At 38.5% G+C, this 20,357-nt stretch overlaps 2 protein-coding genes and 1 long non-coding RNA gene across 3 annotated transcripts in view; 1 reads left to right on the forward strand and 2 right to left on the reverse strand.

The window, feature by feature from the left end:
• The window catches only part of LOC103136515 (putative hexokinase HKDC1), a 14,345-nt gene extending 4,092 nt beyond the window's left edge, over window positions 1-10,253 (reverse strand). Inside the window, exons 1-16 of the mRNA XM_007549799.2 lie at window positions 9,906-10,253; window positions 7,971-8,133; window positions 7,712-7,869; window positions 7,492-7,614; window positions 7,317-7,412; window positions 7,067-7,166; window positions 5,104-5,287; window positions 4,850-5,005; window positions 4,538-4,771; window positions 3,693-3,834; window positions 2,564-2,717; window positions 2,302-2,441; window positions 2,046-2,165; window positions 1,811-1,906; window positions 655-754; window positions 296-408 (exon numbers count right to left, since the gene is read on the reverse strand). Coding sequence (XP_007549861.1) covers window positions 296-408; window positions 655-754; window positions 1,811-1,906; window positions 2,046-2,165; window positions 2,302-2,441; window positions 2,564-2,717; window positions 3,693-3,834; window positions 4,538-4,771; window positions 4,850-5,005; window positions 5,104-5,287; window positions 7,067-7,166; window positions 7,317-7,412; window positions 7,492-7,614; window positions 7,712-7,869; window positions 7,971-8,133; window positions 9,906-9,968 — 2,142 coding nt within the window. The 5' untranslated portion in view covers window positions 9,969-10,253. The remainder of the gene's footprint in view (window positions 1-295; window positions 409-654; window positions 755-1,810; window positions 1,907-2,045; window positions 2,166-2,301; window positions 2,442-2,563; window positions 2,718-3,692; window positions 3,835-4,537; window positions 4,772-4,849; window positions 5,006-5,103; window positions 5,288-7,066; window positions 7,167-7,316; window positions 7,413-7,491; window positions 7,615-7,711; window positions 7,870-7,970; window positions 8,134-9,905) is intronic.
• Window positions 2,823-4,645, forward strand: LOC107835960 (uncharacterized). The gene is made up of 3 exons (XR_001661805.1): window positions 2,823-3,152; window positions 3,714-3,854; window positions 4,560-4,645. It is a non-coding gene; the product is annotated as an uncharacterized LOC107835960 (long non-coding RNA).
• A 1,124-nt stretch (window positions 10,254-11,377) lies between the features above and the next one.
• Window positions 11,378-19,967, reverse strand: supv3l1 (SUV3-like helicase). Its single transcript, XM_007549800.2, has 16 exons — window positions 19,432-19,967; window positions 19,238-19,315; window positions 18,563-18,670; window positions 18,370-18,484; window positions 17,346-17,514; window positions 16,882-16,993; window positions 16,503-16,580; window positions 16,279-16,370; window positions 15,042-15,222; window positions 14,279-14,372; window positions 13,909-14,028; window positions 13,720-13,819; window positions 13,546-13,626; window positions 12,421-12,597; window positions 11,954-12,102; window positions 11,378-11,879 (listed from the first exon to the last, which is right to left on the reverse strand). Exons 1-16 carry the CDS (start codon window positions 19,712-19,714, stop codon window positions 11,474-11,476), a joined length of 2,343 nt encoding a protein of 780 aa, XP_007549862.1. The 5' UTR covers window positions 19,715-19,967; the 3' UTR covers window positions 11,378-11,473.
• Between the last annotated feature and the right edge of the window lie 390 nt (window positions 19,968-20,357).

Raw genomic sequence — 20,357 nt, forward strand, 5'->3', positions numbered from 1 at the left:
TTTCAGAATTCAGACTGTAATCTCAGATTTCAGACTGTAATCTCAGAATTCAGACTTTAATTTCAGAATTCAGACTGTAATCTCAGATTTCAGACTGTAATCTCAGAATTCAGACTTTAATTTCAGAATTCAGACTGTAATCTCAGATTTCAGACTGTAATCTCAAAAATGTCTTTAATCTCATATTAAAGACATAGAAGTCTGAATTCTTTTTTTTTCAGTGACCCTAATCCCCTCCCATAAGCATGAATATAATCTCTCCATCCCTCTAATTTCCTACAATCTGCCTCCTTACCTCGCCCTCCTCTCCTTCTGACGTCTGTTTATTTGTCTTCAGGATGCTGTTGCTCTGATCCAGCTTCTTGATGTTCCTCAGTTCTTCCATGTAGCAAAGGTTTGAACCCGTTCCTGAAACACGCAGCGCCAGCTGGTTTTAGTTTAGACATTAGCACCAAATGTTTTAACGTTTGCTGCAAACGATTAACAATGGTTCCCAGTAAGAATACATCACATCAGCCATTCACGATGCTCCTTCTTTAAGTGGTTAGGTTGAATCCAGAGCTGATGCTTCTCTACAAACCTTCATGTTGTCACAACCACAGTCCCAGTGATGAACCAGAATGTTTTTTTATCTGTAGACTCTCTGTCACATACCTGCAATCATTCCAACTTCACATTTAGGATCCTCGTAGGCGCAGCTCATCATGGTCCCAACTGTGTCGTTGACTAAAGCAACAATGTCCAAGTCAAAGTCCTGAAGGCATGAAAAACACCAAAAACACACGTCACTGAATTAGTTATGCCTTACAAAAATACTCACACCTCTGGGGTTTACTTTTTTAGATTTTGACACATTAGAATCAGAAACTTCAAAACATTATTTTGATATTTATGATAGGCCGACACAAAGTAGATGTTGATTGTTAAATGGTTTATTTGATGGGATGAGACTGATATAACACTGTCATGAACATGATGGAGTCTTCATGAATGTATCATTCGGTAAAAAATAACACTTTTAATGCAGAGTTGAATTAAAAATACATTAAAAGAATGTAACTTCATGACAAGAGTCATAAACATTCATGAAGACTCCAGTTGTTGTCATATTTACATGAGTCTTAATGCTGCAGTTTAAACCAAATAATTATTTCATAATATCCAAGAAAAAAAACTGCCCTCACTTAATTAAAGAGACACATTTCTCTCACAATATCAAGTTAAAATAACAAGTTATTTTACTTAAAAATAATTTAAATTCTTGTTTCAAATTGCATGAGCAAAATTTCTGATCTGATAATGAATTTTATTAAACATCACAATGAATTCAGCTCAGAAACATTTAGTGTGAACAGGACATTATCCTCAAGCTTTGCAAATTTAATAAAACACAGGAGTCAGAGCAATGTAACGCACTTCCATCTCAGGATACAGAAACAAGCCGCCAAGCATTCTGGGAGATAGTTCCCACTCCTGTCTTTTTCTTTTTTCAGTTTTTTTAAGTGTTAACCTAAAAACTCTAGTTTATTCGACTCTTAATATAAACGTTAACACAGTTTACTACTGTAAGTTTATCTTTAACATTTAGGATCAAAATCTAACACTCACTAAATTTATTTGATTTAAAGAGTAGAAGATAGTTGACACAACTAAACGTGGCTGAAATGTTTTACAGTGTAGACTTTTAATTGAGTGAAATATGTTGACGTAGAAGAGCTATTCTAACTTGAGTAACATTTTTGGCAACCCTAACCATGCATTCAAGTCCAGTCTTCGCTGTATAATAAGAGTTTGTGTTATCTGGACTCACGTTGCGTCTCTTGATGGCCTCTCTGAGCATGCTCACAACATCTTCTCCTTCACAGTCTGTAGCCTTAAAGCCTTTGGTCCAGCTCACCAATGTGCCCTACAAAGTTACACAATCAATGCATTAATCTGTTTGCTTGTACATTTTAATTGACAAAATAATGCTGGATGTTTTTTTTTGTGTTTTTTTTTAAGAAAAGGTTAAAATCCTAATCTAACAGTGATCCAGGTTCACCTACTGTATCAATGTCTGACTGCTGACAGGGGAAAGAGAAGGTGAATCCTGCAGGAAGGCGAACTTTCTTCAGCCCCATGTAGTCCAGGAAGTCACAAACACACTGAGCCAAGTGGTCAAACAACTGAGAGAAAGAGATTTGACAAATCACTGAACTGGATTTTATCTTCTACTGAAACTTATTTAGACAAGCTGATATATGATAGTCTATTTCTGTACAGAGTTATTTCGTTTGCATAATGGCAAAAGGCTTGCCTTACCTCCTCTCCAGTTCCCTGCATTATCTCCAAGGGAATGGTGTAAATTTTATGGTAAAGTCGAGTTTTTTGTTTTTTAAATCGCACAAGCATAGCTCTGAAGTTCGTTCCTCCCAGATCCAAGGCAAGGTATTTCCCACGCTCTGAAAAACAAAAGAATTTGATGAGGACTGAAATGTTTTATATTAGATAGAAATTAGGATAAGTTGGTGGACAAAACTGTGCGTCGCTTGGAGAATGTGGGATGTCGAGTTTATTTTCACACCTGTGCCGTTTGGTGTGTGGTATACGAAAGAGGGAAGCATTTTAATGGTGCAGTCTTTGCTCTTCAGCCCAGCCTCCAGGCCTTCCCTCATCCTGGACTTCACCAGCTGGAGCTTCTCTTGGTTCAGAGTGAACAGAGACAGAGCTTCATCCACCTGCAGGAACAGGGAAACACCGTGTCAGGTCTCCCTTCGCACGTGACGTCACGCTCTCCAGAACTCCGCCCACTCCGCCATAACGGTCGGCCATGTTTGGTCAAAACAACCAATGCACTCCTTTAAAGCTCGTCTGAAAACAGACATCTGTAACCTAAAACTGCTTCTATTTCGTTGATTTCACTTTCAAATGGTCATAGGATGCCTCGCTGTCGGCTGCACAAACGGACGAGGATGCAAACCAAACCTGTCATTTTATTGTAACTTTTAATGAGGAAAAATATGGCGGCGACGGATAGCAGCCGTTAATAGTAATGCCTGTCTGCCGTCGGTGTAATCGTAGATTTGCAGTAAACACGTTTTACAAGGTAAGAAGATTACCTTTTAAAACGTAAGAGTGATTAGAAAGATGTGAAACATCGCATTATGGAGAAGGTACGTGTATAACCATTAGTAACCATGGAGACAGTGGTACCGTCAAGTAGCCTAGCATGTATGGAAAAAAAAACTGGATAGCGTCTCGTCTTTTCTATGTTTTTAAGACTTCTCCGGTGTAAGGGGTTTGTGATATAATGATATAAAACATGTGGTGTAAATTCAGGCAAAATTGGTACTTTGATCCACACGTAAAAGGAGGGAAGAAGTACGGGTCGGTTTTTAAGCTAGCTATTTAAAACTTTTATAAAAACCGCCGTCTCTGACTACGAGCCCCAACCAGGTGTGTTACGTTCACAGACAAATTAGCTCGACTCGAGCAAGTAGAAGCCATGAATAAACTGACAAAAACAACTTTGGAAAACAATTTCAGTCGCTCTGTTCAATACTCCCGATTCTCACTTCCGACGTCCGTCATGGCGCCTCAAACGATTATGTGACGTAGGTGCGCAGGGTCAATACCCAGGAGGATTGTTTTTGGTTCACCTGGGACGAAAACGTATACTGACACCTAAATCTGATTAAATCAAGCAGTCTGACCTTTCGCCTCTGTGATATCAGACGCTGGGCGACCGCTGCCACGAGGGCAGCGCCTTTGCTGCTTCCGCTCTCCGAGAGGACGAACCTGACCTGGCAATCAGGAAGCAACCGCCGCACCACCTTATGGAGCCGCTTGGGATACCTGAAGAAGTGTGAAAGTGTGTGAGTGGAGCAGCAATATACACTGAACACACCACCCTGTCCAGGAAACATGGTGACGGCAGCATCATGCTGCAGGGATGTTTTCTTTTTAAAACTTTTGTCCACCAATTAAAACGAGGGCCTTTTTTTCAGCAGAAAGCAGATATTTACTCTACTGCACATTTATTTTCAAGTTCTTCAGTGTATTTCCCCTTTCTAATGCCACCCTGGGCATCTGCCCAGATAGCCCAAATCAAAAACTGCCATTGCATTGGTTTAGATCAAACTGTAATCATATGTTCGAAGGGCTTAGTCAAAGTCCAGACCAAAATCTAATTGAGAGTCTGTTGCAAGACTTCAGAACTGACACTTTTTATGCAACCGGAGGAATTAACAATAATTTCAGTCTGTTAAAGCTTATAGACAACTGACAAAAATCCAGTTGTCTATAAGTAAAATTACAAATGGGTCACAAATCAGGCAATACGGGCATATAAGAAAACCCTTTAAATAATATAACAAAGGGATTAAATTGAGCAAAAAGAATGTCAAAAGACAAATAACTATTAATTTTCTGTATGAGTTGTGATAAAAATGGCTTGTTTCAGAATTTAATTGGGTTATAAACCACCTTGAGCATTTTCTGTGCTTTGGTCCTGTATTTTTCACTGCACATATTGTGATTTCTGTCCATGGCGACTTACTGTGGGTGTGTTTTATACACAGTGCCATCAACGCCGACTGTGATTCTCAGTCCTCTCAGGTTCCGGTTCTGTCTGATCCGGGTTAAAACGGCCACCAGCCCCGCCGCCACCAGATTCGAGGACCTGAAGGACACGATGGTGCTGACGTGCTGAACAGCGACGCAGTCGTCAGGTGAAGGGGTCAGATGCAGGCGAGTCAGGATTTCCTTGGTGTTTTTCAGACCGTTTCTGTACCTAAAGAAGAAAAAAGCACGTTGTTACAGTTCGGGCAACATTCAGATATTGTAAAGCAGAAACATGAAGCGGGCTCACTCCTCCATCGCTGCCACATCTCCAGTGGTTATCTTCCCTTTGGTCCTCAGAGCGTCTGACACATGCCCATCAAACAGCAGTCCCAGTTTAGCCATCTTCAACACCACCAGCCTCACCAGTTCACCCAGATACAGCCCACTGACCATCTTCTCAAATCTACAAAAAAAAAAAGCATTTGGGAAAAGGTATAAAAAGTGTTTCGGACGACAAAGAGTCGCGTCGTATAAGAAGAAACAGAGAAGTGTTTGTCTAACATTTGTTTTCCGGGGTTGAGGGAGGCCGCATCGACGTCTCTGTCAAAGTCAGTAATGAAGTCATCCAGCGCCCCGTCATCTCCGAACGCGCCCCACTCGGTGTTCACACACATCCGGCCCTCGTCTCCCTGAACCAGGTCGATGTGACGCAGCTCCTCCATGTAGCAAGCGTTGGTGCCGGTTCCTGTGCACACAAACACACACGTTACACCGAACATATGTACACAAAGCCACGCATGAGTCTACGTTTTTCACATTGCAACTTCATGTTTCACTGCGAGTTGATGTAGTTTTATGTGATGAAATAAAATAAAAATGTATAAAAATAATGCATGATTTCAAAATCTGAAACATAATTTAAACATAAAATCTAAACGTAATTTAACTCTGCTACCCCTAATTTAAATCTAGTTCAATGTACTCCCAATAGTAAATAAAGTCCATCTGTGTGTAATTTATTCTCATTATAAATGCAGCTGTTCTGTGATGCATAGTGGAGGCAGCATCATGCTGTGGGGAAGCTGCACTGCAAAAAAAGTCTCTAATTTACAGTAAAATACAGGAAGCTGTTGGTGCCAGAATTTTACCGCATTTATATGGATTTTACCATATAAATATGGTAAAATATTAGTATTAATATTTTATATATACCATATTTATATTTACCATATAGTTATGGTAAATGTTTATAGGGTAAAATCAGTATTTATATATATTTACCATACCTTTATGGTAAATATTTTCACCTAGAATTATGGTAAAATCTGAAAAGAATAAAACTATTTACTGTATATCTATTTTACCATTGATAAATATGGTAAATATTTACACTATAAAATCCGTATTTATATGTATTTTATAGTATAAATATGGTAATAAACGTATTTATACGGTAACCTTCTGGAAACCACAGCTGCCGGTATTTTACCGTAAATTAGAGACGTTTTATTTAGTGAGAGTCGATGGGAAGATGAAAGGAGCTACAAACACTGGAGTCCAAGAGAAAAACCTCTTGAAGACCATAAAAAACTTCACATCAGGGAGGAGGTTCACCTTCCAGCAGGACAGTGACCCCAAATACACACCTGGATTTACTGTGGACATTGTTAGGTCAAAGCTTGTACCTCCAATTTGACTGAGTTTGAGTTATTTTGCAAAGAACAGCTGGCAAAAACATGCCTCATGAATTTATGTATATGTAATACTTCACAATTATGAACATCTTTGTGTTGGTCAATCTCATAAAATCTCAGTAAAATACATTTAGGTTTGTAGCTCTAACAGGACCAAATGTGAATGTAAAAGGTAAAGACACTTTAGTAAGAAAAAGTAAAAACTATTTTTTTAACTAAGCGTAATATCAACAATGGCCACTAGAGGGAGTTGGTGGATTCCTAAAGTTGCCTTGTAGCGTCTTTAGGTAAGGTAATTTTATTTATATTGCACATTTTCAGCAACAAGGCAATTCAAAGTGCTTTACATGAGTTAAAAGGAAATACAAACAAAATAACAAACCAAAGGAAAGAAAAAAAGAGGAAAGAAAACTAATCTAATGTTGTTCTAAAGTATGTAAACTAAGTGCTACTGTTCAGGGTTTCTAAGTATCTAATTCCATTTCTAAATAGTTTATTTATTTATTTATTTATTTATTTATTTAGTTTGTAACTAGATAAGTTATAAATTATTGTTACATAATTTTTATTTCCTTTCTCTTTTTATTGCTAATATAAATATGTCTATAGATGAAATTAAACAGATAAAACCTCAGGTCCAAGATTTGGACCTGAGGTTAAAATCTTGATGTGCCTTTGGAAATAAATGTATTTTTCAACTTTTTATGTCTATAATAATCAGACCACAACAAAACGTGATGATATAACTTGTATTGAAATTCTAAGAAGACTGGGCATATTTTAAAACATTTGAAAGGTAGCAGCTGAAACGATGTGAATGTTCGTCTTACCGATGATGAGTCCTACTTCACAGAACTGGTCATCGAACCCACAGGTCATCATGGTCGCCACGGTGTCATTAACCATTGCCAAGACATCTATGTCCATATCCTGTGGAGCATAGGAGAGAAAAACATTAAGCTACAAGCTGCATGATGGAGGATATCATGAGGAAAAGCATGAAATAAAACTTGTAGTTTCTCTGAGGGGTTTTCTGCACAGTGGCATTAGTAATAAAAATGTTGGATTCTTGTGCCGTACCCCGGTTCTGTCGATGGCCTGCCTGAGGAACTGGACCACATCTTTCCCCTGAAGGCCGCGAACTTTGTAGTTTTTACACCAGCTTAACAACAATCCCTGCAGAGCAGAAACGGTAAACGAGCGATGAACATGCGGTCGTCACAAAGCAGATTTCTGTGGATGGAGGACATCCTACCTGATCCAAACCAGGGTGCTCACATGGGAAGGAGAACGTAAAGGCTAGCGGATGCTTTTTCTCTGGACTCATGTTCTTTTCATGCAGGAAATCCTTCAGAGACTCTGAGACATGGTCAAATAACTACAGATGAGAAACCAGACAAAGGAGAGAGAAAGAAGAAAAGACCTCAGCTCATGTTCTGTTTGCAACCCGACCAACATAAGTATTTTTATTTTACCTCAACAGCTCTCCCTTCATACAGCTCCTTTGGCATTGGGTATGTTTTCTCCTCCATCTCCACTCCTCCTTTATTAGTCTCCTCATCCTCTCTGACTTTAACTCTGAGAACCTTAAACTTGGAGCCTCCGAGATCCAGAGCCACAAACTGTCCTTTCTCTGCAGGCGTGAACAGAAACCGAGACAAAGTAAAGTCCCGTCACCTCGCTTCTGCAATCCACAGTTTAGTTAATTAGTTTATATATGTGGAGACGTTTAACCTGATCCATCGGGAGTGGAGCGGACATGAGTCGGCAGCATCTTCACAGCTGCAGCGGCCAGACTTTCGGCTGAAAGTCCTTTCTTCATCTCAGCCAGGAAACGGCTTGAGATGTCGACGAGCTGTTCGTCCTGCAGACGCATTGCGTGCAGGAACCTGTCCACCTGTACGGAGGGAAGAAACGCAGGAGAAATCCAGCTGAGTTAAAGGGAAGTGAGCTCCACTGGTTTTCTTTAAACAGGAAGAGGTATTTTCTGTGCATTTTGAGTTTAGTTTGACCTTCTTTTTTTATTATTTTAAATATTTTTCAGCATGTCCTAACAAATGTGCATCAGATTATACTCATATCTACCAAATTTAAGCTTTGTGAGGAAGTATTTAACCAATAAAAATAGTTTTCCAAAAGCATCAAAACAATTCATTAGTTTATTGATGCATTATTTTGCCTTCTTTTATCATTTCTTTTTCATTACTGATTATATACTAACCTCAAACTTAAATAGGGCTTATATTTACAATTTTGTTTTAAAATTAATATCTACAGAGCCAAAAGATATGAATACCTACCAGGTATTTATCACTCATTTTCATCTTATCTAACTTCTTTTTTGCAAATATTCACAAGTGTGGTGTCAGTTTCTATTCATTCTGGGACTGTTAAATAAATTTAGTGCAATAATTGCCTCCAGAAGACGTAACATTTTTAAAAAGACTCCTCCTGTGTGTAATTTCATCTCAGTAATAATATGACATATCTTTTGAAAACAGAAAACTTTGTGGCATAACAATCAAAACATTGTTCAGGAAAGCAGCCAGAATGATTAAAACTATGAAGAGATTGGAAAATCTGTTTTCAGGACAACTATTTTAGGTGAACTCTAAAGAACTGGTCTTCCTGGGTAAGAAGCAAGAAGTTATTTTTATTTTTATTTTTATTTTTTTTTGCCACAATCCATGGAGAAGGCCGCAGTGTGAGAAATAATGCTGCATATTCAGCTGAACATGGCATAGTAAAGGTGAAACACGGTGGTGGCAGCATCATGGCACTTCTCTGGCTTCAGCAGAGACAGCTAGTGTTAAGTGGAGAAAATATAATAACTAAAATAAAGAATGTGGTTTTAAAGGTAAGCATGTAGTAATGAAAGAACCAGAAACCTAAACTACTGAACCACTGGTTGCTATGGCGACTCATTTATCCACATTTAAACACTGAGCATGACGACTTTGATGAAGATCAGGAACTTGGAGTGAAATAAAAATACATGAAAAAAAAAACAGGACAAACACATGTACATAGATTAAAATAAAGATACTGATATTTACTTTAGCGCACATTTATTTGGAGACGTAACTTGTTGAAATCTGACTTTTTCATGCGTTTATGAAACCATATCTCACTATCCAGTGTTATTACTAATGTGCTATCTCTGCTTGATTTGAACATGTCCATGTTCGCTGGGAGTGTCGGTACTTTGTCCCTGTAAGGTTAAATGACTGAGTGGAGCAGCAGTGTGTGTGTGTGTGTGTGTGTGTGTGTGTGTGTGTGTGTGTGAAAAAGAGAGAGAAATAGAGATAGAGAGTGAGAGAGATGTTAATCATTAAGGACCAATGGTGACACAGTAACTAATGATTATAGCACCATATTACCTTGTTACAGTGCAACTTTATATGCCAAGTTTATTAATTTTAGTTTGGTGGCATGTAAAGTTGTTTTAATACAAATATTTGTAATTTTAGGAATATTTTTTTTGTCATTTCTTTTCAGTCAAATTCTGAAAACCAACAAACAGAAAAGCATCAGAAGGCAGAACTTTAAATAACTTGAATTAAAGAGTTAAATAAATGCAGTCATTACACAGCTCCTCTACGTCTTTAAGCTGTAAATAAACAAACAAAATGCATCAACTCTTCCGAGCCTCGTTGAAGAAACTCCCACCTTCTTAGTCGGATCCTCCTGAAGTTTGGAGAAGAAGAATGCGACGAGATGAACAGCCAACATCTTCACGGTCCAAACGGGAAGCACAGAAACTGAGGGTTCGTCTGCGAGTCTGTGCGCAGAGAGAGAAACTGAAATGACTAAAATACAGAAATCTGTTCAACGTTATCTCTACACATTCTGAGTCGTGATCAACCTTCACCGACTCAATGATTAACAAGCCAATCCTCCCGTCGTCATCATCGTCATCACACGTGGTCCATCCCTCCTTCACCGAGTCATAATGGAGTAAAGTTTATTAGTGCATTGTTTTCACCCATTAGATGCAACTTTATTCAAATTTAAAGAGCGATTTATCTCCTTTTTCTAAGAATATCATTAAAAATATAAAACAATTGAGTGAAATAACATGGAATGATTGATTCATATTGAGATCCTAGAAAAATGCAAATATTTTAAAAATATTTTTATTTGCAAATATCTGCTTATATGTACAGACATGAAAAATACAGAATTTCACCTTTACAATGAAACAAAGTCATTATTTTAGCTCAAACCAATCTGCAGTGATGAATAAACCGAGCAGGGAGAAACCCACATATCAAAGGGAATATAAAACAACTTTTACGCCACTGATTTCCTGCTTTCCAACCGAATCCTTCATTAGCTACACAGGAAAGTTGTTTTCTGCGATTTCAGGTTATTCAAGTTGCAAAACTAACTCAGCAGCTGGGATTTAACAGGAGTTATTTGAGTTCACCCATTTGTAGCGAATATTAAGTGAATAAATAGTGTGGAAATATTCAAGAGCCCATTAACATCCCCGACTCTCGACCCGGTCCAAATGTCCAGAAGTAAAACCTGCTGTTGCGTCCATCCAGTCGGTCCTGTTTCAGAGTTTCCAAATATCGTTAATGGATAAATTCCAGCGTTTCCCAGACTCAACTTCCCAGAGTTCCCAGTTCTACTTGCGCTTCAAAAACAAAATCTAACCAAGTATTTTTGTCTAGTTTCTAGAGCTAATGTCTGAGCACACTTAAAATAAGACTAACTTAAAAGTGACTTTTCAGCAAGAAATAGAGGCTTGATAACAATAAGTACTCATTTGTTGGCAGATAACTTATAACAAGGAAAAATTTCTTGTTATAAGTCAATCTGCCAATGAAACTAAAACTTTTTCGTCAATATTAAGGAATTATTTACTTAAAACAAGCCTCTATTTCTTGCTGAAAAGTCACTTGTAAGTTAGTTTTATCTTATTTCAAGTGTACTGAGATATTTGCTCTAGAAACTAGACAAAAATACTTGGTTAGATTTCATGTTTTTGCAGTGTAGGTCCAAATGATGCAAAGAAACAAAGACATGGAAGGAAAGACGGAAATGAATGAAAAGTAGGACACAAGGATACATAGAAGAAAAGAAAGTAAGGAAAGAAAGAAGGGAATAAAGAACAAATGAACCTGGGAATGAAGTCTGGTTTCTCAGGTATTTTGGAACTGCCATATTTTCATCTCCATTAGCAGTAATTCATGATTAGCATCCGCTAACTTTTAACAGTTCTGAGTCTTTTATTTCTTGTTCTTTCTTTTCCCTTTGATGCTCTTGTTATTAAGCTCTGCACTGAATAAACTTTGACCCCCGCCTTCCTGCCTCAGGCTCTTGGACCACTCCCTCTGCAGCTGTTTGAGCAGATCCGGAGTCAGCAGTCCATCTTTCACCAGGCGGCTCGCCAGAGATTTCTCCGTTGTCTCTGCCGAGCCTCTCTGACCTCGGCTCCTGCTTCTGCTGCCGGCAGCAGCTGCAGCGTTTTGCTCCGGCGGCTGGCCCTGCGGCTGCAGCGGGTCGCTGAGGTTCGGGTCACTGGCTCGGATCAGACGGGTGATGTTTCGGACGCCCTGCTGGATGATGATGTCGAGTTCCTGCTGGATTCCTCGGACGGCGGCCGTGTCCGGAAACATATCCATGAAACGGTAGCTACGGAAAACCGGAGGAAGGATTAGATCTGTGAGCGTTTAGACACTAAATCCCGTGCGAAGAAGGCCGATCACCTTAACCAGAGGTACAGATCCAGAACGTCATGCACGGCTTCCAGGTGGACCAGGTCCTTGATGTTTCTGGGTGCAGCCAGGGGCCAGCCGATGTGGCGGCAGACCCAGTTAAATGTCAGAGGCTCGTCTCGACTGAACTGACGCGCAAACTGCAACGCAAACAAGGTTTGAATGAGAAACGCAAAGCTGTGCAGGCAGAGGAGGTCATCAAAGATGCAGCTTGTTCTTTTCAACAGGAAGTTATTAAGTTATTCTGCTCTGATTGGTAGCAACACAGCAGCAACAGTGCTTTAAATCCCAAAGGTTGAATCAAGACTTTTATTTTGGAGATTTGTCGGGACGATATGGCCATAAACCTTCAGCACTACGACTATAAAAACACTTATTTTACAACCTCCAGTTTAATATTCCTCAATAAACCGTCATGAATCTGATCCATTCCTCCTGAGTGCAGCTTTTCCTCTTACCTTTAGGAAGGAGGTGCAGACAAAAGGCTGCTTTTTATTAATGGGCGCTGTACAGAAGACGTAGCGCGACCTCAGGTTGAGTGGAATATGTTGAATCATGTCAGCCAGAAACTTGAAGTCGTCGATGTTGCAGACGAAATACAGACCGTCCACCTGAGAGAGGCTGACGAATATGTCCTGAAAAACAAGGACACAGAACAAATCGAGGAACTATTTCCTTAGCGTTGATCAGAACTTATAACAGTTTTTTTTAACCAGGTTGAACAATTTTACATGATCAGATTTGGAACAAACATTTTGCTAAATCCCAATTATTTTGCTTTTAATGAAGAAAGATTTGTTATTTGAAAAGTTTATTTCCAGTGCTGCAGAACTTGATAAACTTGTTTAGTTTTGTTTTTAACCAGATCAGGTCAAAAAAATAAAACTTCAAGCTTCTTATCTACATTTGAAAGCAGCTGCTGTTGGCAATATACTGACACCTAGTGGCACAAAGTAGAAATTGCCGCCAATGGGGAAATTATATATATTTTAGCTTCTGAACTTCATATTTTATTGCTTAAATTATAGGTGATTTTATATTCTGAGAAGCAGTAAAAATGTTGGATTTGTGGCACCTGTTATTTTAACCTGAGCTGTTTTTGTTTTATAGTTTGAAAGTTAAAACTTCCAGCTCCTGTAAAACCTGCGTCTGGTTCTGATGGATCCGGTTAACCCTTCAACTTAAATGTTTTATTGGTTTTTAGCAGAGACAAATGGATCACGCTTCTTAAGATCGATTTATTAAGTCTAAAAACTTTTGGAAACAATGCAGCAAAAAAAAAACAAAACTCTTTTTTTGGGTTAAAATAACATTTATCTGATTTTTATTAAACTAAAAAAAGAGAATTACAGACCAGGTTGTTTTACTTGTTTGTTTGGAGTTTATAGTTTGATGCATTTTACAGAAAAAGGAAAATAAATGTGAATTATTTTAGTATTAGACCAGGTAGAATTGCATCTATTTAGAGAAAACTAAAAGAAACTGCAGCCAATAAAATATTATAATGCTTCTGTGATTAGTTAAACCTCTCAAATATCAAAATGTAGAAGTGAGAGCAGGATTGGGTTCATTGCTTTACTCACTACAAGGTTGGAGAGCGTAGCGTCGGGGAGCTGATAGGCAAACATTTCTATCTGCTCTGCAGTGGGATGGAGACCTGCAGTCTGAGAAAAACAAGGTTTAAAGCATGGACTCACGGTGCGATGCACTCTGACTCTACTGCTGGTGAGACCAGTGAGTGTGTGTGAAATAACCACCTCTACAGGATCAACAGAATGGCTCAGGATTTCCTTCAGCACAGGCAGGTCGTCTCGGTGCATGGTCGTGACCTCTCCCTCTTTAAAAACGGAGGAAAATCTGCAACAGAGAGGACAGTAAGTTCATCCCGACGAAGAGGAGAGCCATTTTCCAGATGTCCAAAATGAGGAAACGGAAGCGAAACGGACCTCCCTGCTCGACCTGCAATCTGCAGCGCCTGCGATGTGCTGATGGTCTCCATCTGCTTCTCTCCTTTCTCATTAATGTTGGGCTTCACCAGGGAGTTGAAGATGATACGTTTTATACTCCTGGACAGCATCGAAGGAGGATAAGCAGACAAAACAAAAAAACGTGAGGTGATTTGTTTTCCTTACTTTGACTCAAGCTGTTGATTTCATCTAAATGTGTGTTTAAATTGCACATAAATACAAATCAACTGTATTTAAATAGATCAGAAACACCTCAGGTGGTGTAACTGAAATTCCCTTTGGTTTCCTGCAAGCAATTTTCTGTTTGCATAAAAAATACCTTAATGGTTCAAAACTGCCTGTCACTTACAGGTTGAGGCCCATGCCGATAGCATCTGTAGCAACCAGGATCTTACAGGGGTCGTCAGGGTCATTGAACTTCTTGGCCTGCGACAATTTAGTGCCTGCAGTTCACAGGAAAGTTCAGAAAAATGTAGCATGTAGTAATAATAATATTATAACATTAAACAACAAAATAGAACAACAAAGTGTAAAAATACCACTGATTTCTACAGACAGCAGCTTTAAAGATAATTTTGTATATTTCAAACATTTTTAAGATGTTCTGAAGCTTTACGGTTATTTATAAAGTCTGACACACAAAATTCCTATTTTATTACTTCATCACATTAAATAAAGTATTCACAGGGTTTTTAAAGGATTAATTAGCTCAATACGATCTGAAATACACCTTATTTTCACATTCAATTCTTCAATAAAGATGCCAGCATTCAACATAAATTAATGCATGTTTATGTATTTTTAATACATCTTAGATGAAGTATTTTATAAGTTGAAATCACACAAAGCTTCCTGTAATGTTTAATGGCTTACAATCTAAAACAACACTGGTTATCTGTCATATTTTTGTTTTCTACATGCTAGAAAGAAAAAAAGGAGAAAAATGACCAGCGAATAGAGTGCCAAAAATGAATGTTATTTGGTAATTTATCTTATATCCACCGACACATCACTTTTTAAACATTTAAAACACCAACATGTGAACAAATCAAATATTCAGTTAGATATTCGGTTTATTGACCAGCTTATATGTGCCTCACTAACACACTCACCTGGAGGTAAACTACCATAAATTACGGCACATTCTTGCCCTCTGGCCTCGATCTGTCGGTTTAAAGAGTAGATGTCGTTTTTACTGAAGCACACGATGCAGTCTCCTGGTCTCAGGTTGTCCAACGTCTCCACAGCGTGATCCAGGACCGAGAACGGAGTCAGGCGTTTGTAGGTGTGGACCTGCGGTGAGACGGGAAGAAGGGTCAGGCGGTGAAACCGACCGACACCGACGGGTTAAAACCAGCGGTATCACAATACAGGTGTTTCATATCAGTTTATTGGCAATGTCGATAATTAATGATTCACTTTTTTTTTGTTTTAAATATCTGAAATAGTGTCAAACTAGTGCTGCGACCTTTCTTGTTTTCACTCCACACTGTCGTTTTTTTTATTTTTACGCAGTCATGAGGCGCAGTGGCTGAACTTAAACTGCTTCTGCAGCAGTTACTCAAGCTGTTGCTAGGTAACCAGGGAGGGGGGCGGGCTTGAAAGTTCTTTTTACCCAGCAGGTTGTTGCTAGGTAACCAGAGTGAGTGAGTTGATTCCACCAACCTTTTTTTTTTTTTCCTTTTTTTTTGCTTTATTTCAAACAAATAATATAGACAGAGGATCTTTAACACAATGACAAATATTACAATACTATGATAAAAATAAAGAATAACCACAGACATTGACAAGGTTGGTGCTGCAATTTTCAAAGTAAAATGAATAATAATAATAAATAATAATACATTTTATTTCAAAGGCGCCTTTCTGGCACTCAAGGACACCGTACAAAGAGCGAAAAGTAACAGCAACAATAAAAATGTAGCAATTAAAAATAGATCAAATAAATACACAACAATGTATCTATATGAAATCTATATATAAATCTATGTAAAAAAAAAATCTATATAAAAATCAAGCAAACCAATTGTGTCATATTGAAAAGGCAGATCTAAAAAGGTGTGTTTTAAGTTCGGTTTTAAATTTAGGGAGTGACTTTATGTTTCTAAGGTGAGGTGGTAATGAGTTCCAACTGAAAACTGAAAAACAAAAGTGAAATAAATATATACGTAAATTGGTGAAATAAAACAATGTGTACCTTTTTGTATATATTATTTTCTTAGCTGGCCCTGAGAGGTTCAGCAGTTCATTGGATATTCTACATATTGAATATTCTACCAAATTGATATTGATTACGTGTCTATATATTGTTATTGGTTTATTGTCAGGAAGTTTCCCTTTCAGTCTCACCTCCACCTCCTCTCCGGTGGTGTACATCAGCTCCTGGATGAAGTCCACAGCTGCTGCTTCTCCACACACGTGGATCTCCTCGGCACACAAACCTACACCAAGACAAAATCAAAATACTTTACTCATCCCAAAGGGAACTTAAATAACAGAGGATGACCAGAGACACATCACAGCATGAGAGAGAGAGAGTAGAAATGTTTAGCTTCTGTTTAAATGTTACAAACCGAGTAGAGCTCTGGTCCACGCCCAGCCTCTGGAGGGATCTCTGATCATCTGGATTTCATCGATTACAGCCACCTCATCTGCAGACAGAAAATAAGACATTATTTAAAGGTTAATCCATAGTTAGAAACAATGTTTACAGATATAATTACAAGGGAAACCAGATACTATAAACTCAATATTAATAATTTAATTTAAAAAAATGTATAAATTACTTTCATTTTATAATTTTTCCTTACTTGTTTAAGGTTAAAAGATAGAAATTAGACAAACTTTTTCCCCCCAGTCATAGAAAATAAATGGAGAACAAAAATCTTAACAGTTTAACAGTAATAATAATCAAACAATAAATCATCACATTCTCCTTCAAAACCGACTTACAGGGTGTGTTGACGCTGCACATCTCGATGGTGCATGCCACGTGTCCGGCTGCTCGGCCCTCTGGGTCTACGAAGGTCCGCTCCTCCCCGGTAACCAGGTCACACGGTACACCCTGCAGCACAGACACACGACCCAACACGAACAGCCGTTAATATCAAACGACACCATGACAACATGTAAACGCATATAAAGGAAGCTGAAATATTCTTTGGAGACACTTTAGTTAAGGCGACTTGTGAAGCTTCCTTCAACAAGTTAAGATCGAATAAAACAAGTCAGCAGGCAAAACCTAGAAACTGGGTTGCTAGGTAACAGGGTTGGGCTCGGCTGGGGTTGCTAGGTAACATGCAAAACATTACTGCTTGATCTAGGCAGCTAAGATGTTTTGAATCATTCTTCTGCTACGTAATTTTTTCGTAACAACGGTTCTTCAACTGCGATGGGAAAATTAAAAATGGACGCACAGCGGCGTTGCTCTTCTCAAAGATTTCGTGGGCGAGAAGTTTCAGGGGACCGCAGTAGACCCCAGACTTAGCCGCCAGGTAGCGCTGGATGGCATGGTAGGTTTTCCCGCTGTTAGTGGGTCCAGAGTGAAAGATCACCTTCCTCTGGATGGCTCGGGCCTCAGGGTACCTGGTGGGTGTAAACACAAAACATTCAGCTCTTTAACTAGTGTAACTTTTACAGGGATCTAATGCAGTGCATCATTTTGAAGTGGAAAGAAAATAATACATGGTTTCCAAAATGTGCTGCATTTGTTGCATGCATTTTCATTCAGCCACCCTTTTTTCAGAACAGTCTTTTACAGCTTACAGCTGCAAGTCTGTGGAATATATTTCCACAAGTTTTTCACATCTATAGACTGACAGTTAGATATATTCTTTAGAAAATACCTCAAACTAAGTTAGCCTGGATGAAGAAGATCTGAGGATTTGAAATTTTCAGGCCTTGACAAAAATCCTCACTTGGATTTAGGTCTAGATCAGGGGTGTGCAACTTTTGAAATCCAAAGAGTCATTTTTGACTCTAAGTCCAGCAAAATAAAACCTGTTTAGAGGCGCAGTTGTTACATTACCTTTTAAAAATCAACATGTTTCAATAACTATCTATTGTAAGAAATCTGTGGTCATTTAAAAAAAGCAGCCGATTGTTTCTTTTTTTCAGTTTTAAGATAATGGAAATAAAAAAATTGCAAAAACACAACAAATACATTTCCTTCTGTCGCATGTTGATATTTGTGGAAATGTGTGTAAAAAACAAATAGCCGACTAGAAAAAATACTTTACGTGCCATTCTGTGGGAAAAATTAAATGTGATTATTCCATGAAAAACTAAAAAGCAGCTAAAATTTGCATCATAGCCATTTAGAGACATTGTGGAAGAAGAGCCACAGGTTGCAGACCCCTGCTCTATGATTTGTTTAGGCCGATGTTTAGCTGATTATTATTTAACCACTGATTTATGTGGAACGATAAGTGAAATGTTTACCAGTTTGGTGGGACTCTGAGGTCGGATATCTTTCTCAGGTCATCCATGCAGTCCAGCATGGGGAAGATTTGTTTAGCATGACGCATGAAGTACGGGTAGATGTCATCGATATGACCTGGGGAGAAAAAGAAGACACTGTGTAATAAATGTGAACGTTATTCTAATGAATCAGTAGAAACCTGAAGTGGCGCACCTGCGTTGCAGCAGATGTCACTGAGGATGATGTGCAGATCGGCAGGGAGGGACGTCATCTCCAGAACGTACTTCCTGAAGCTGACGAAGGCTTGGTGGAACAGACGAGCTGTTTGGAGAAAAATTACTTAATCACAAAAGGTGAATGAAGTTGCATGAATATCAGCACGAAGTGCAGTGCAAAGATATTCACACATCCAGAAAATGTTCATATTTATTGATACTTTATTACTGTTTGTGCAGCTGAAACACTTAACTTCTTACATGGGTATTAATGAATACATCTTACTTTGACACAATATAAACATATAATTCATTGTGGAATTTTATACAGGAGTTAAATCTAAAGTTTGGCGTAACTGTGACCCTTAAATAACTCCAGTTCAACCATTTGTCTTTAGAAGCCACCTAATTGGTAAACAGAGTCCACTTGTGTGTTAATTAATCTAAATATACATGCAGCTACTTAGTGAGGACCTCATAGCTTTGTTGAGAACATTAGTAAACAAACACCATGAAGATCAGGAACACAGCAGACGGGTCAGTGAGAAAGTTGTGGAGAGGCTTAAAGCAGGATTAGGTTATGAAAAATTCCAGGTTAAATGGTTGAACGTTTTTTCAAAGACCTGCATGTAAATCCTTAGAGGATCACATCAGTCAGAGTTTGTATTCTCACCATCCAGGCCGTGGTCTGCTGCCAACTTCTGCATCTCTTTTCTTTTGTAAAACTTGTTCAAGACTTTCAGCAGCTCATCTGAAAATCGCAGGAATAAGAGCAGATGTTAATACCAGTTAAATAAAGTTATCTCCGTTGTCAATCAACATTCGCTCAGAATATCCCTCCAAAACAAAGAAGAAACTGTGGATCACTTTTGTCCAGCGGTTGCGTCAGTTCTGCTCCCACGGTCCCATCAGCCGGGTCGTCTGTCTTCAGCGAGACGGGGACAAACAACGAGGTGTCCGGAGCCTTGGGGGGGACGCTTTTAGAGGAAACATTTCTGCAGCAAACCGCGGAACCAGGCAGAGGATGCTGGAGCAACAACCTAGAACCAGAAATCACCCTGCAGCCGCCTGCGGTGGTGTGAGCAGTCCGGGTGTTGAAGTGGCGTTGAAGCCGAGAAAACACAAAGTACACGGTGCGGTTCGCTGACATTACTGCGGGCGGATATGTAACCTAGCCTCGGTAGGTTCTCTGGACCTTTCTAGAAGTTGTTATTACCGCTCCATACTGTTAAACTGCGAGAAATATTTAGCTCACACAACAAACCACAGTAGAGGACGGTCAACACATTTCTGGTATTACCAGCGTGGTACAGGACCGCTCTGCCAACAGATATGCCTGTATAAAAATTTTGAACGAAATTTATTTATTTCATATTTTCGAAAACAATATTTTAGAAGTCTATTTTAACGTAATATTCTAATATTACGTAATTATATTTTATTTAAAAATACGCCAGTTAGTAGGCATTTTACAAATACACAAATGAGGCATATATAAAGACACCCTTGACGCTGATCTCGAAGATCGCTTATCAAACTAAGAAGCTGGTCTCGATAGATATTTATGAGTTACATTTATTTTCCCTTTGGGACAATTTTTTTTTGTTGAATTGGAAAATTGTTTTAGTTTAAATGCAGTTATTCACACATAAAAATTACATATATATATATATATATATATCTATATATATATGTAATTTTTTACATAGCTTAAGTGTTAAGATAAAAATGATCTAATAACATGAATTTGAATTGCAGTACTTTTGGCTCTAGAAGTAATTTGTTTCAGTTTC

Source organism: Poecilia formosa, unplaced genomic scaffold (assembly GCF_000485575.1).
Source record: "Poecilia formosa unplaced genomic scaffold, Poecilia_formosa-5.1.2 Scaffold33, whole genome shotgun sequence".
NCBI lineage: Eukaryota > Metazoa > Chordata > Actinopteri > Cyprinodontiformes > Poeciliidae > Poecilia > Poecilia formosa.

Bases quoted from the DNA above. Each gene is read 5' to 3' on its own strand.
- supv3l1 (XM_007549800.2), bottom strand. From the start codon at position 19,714: ATGTCAGCGAACCGCACCGTGTACTTTGTGTTTTCTCGGCTTCAACGC. The intron at 18,671-19,237 runs GTGAGAATACAA...TTCTCCAAACAG, and splicing joins AGCAGACCACGGCCTGGATG to CTCGTCTGTTCCACCAAGCC. The intron at 13,820-13,908 runs GTCCGTTTCGCT...TCTCTGTTGCAG, and splicing joins ATTGCAGGTCGAGCAGGGAG to ATTTTCCTCCGTTTTTAAAG.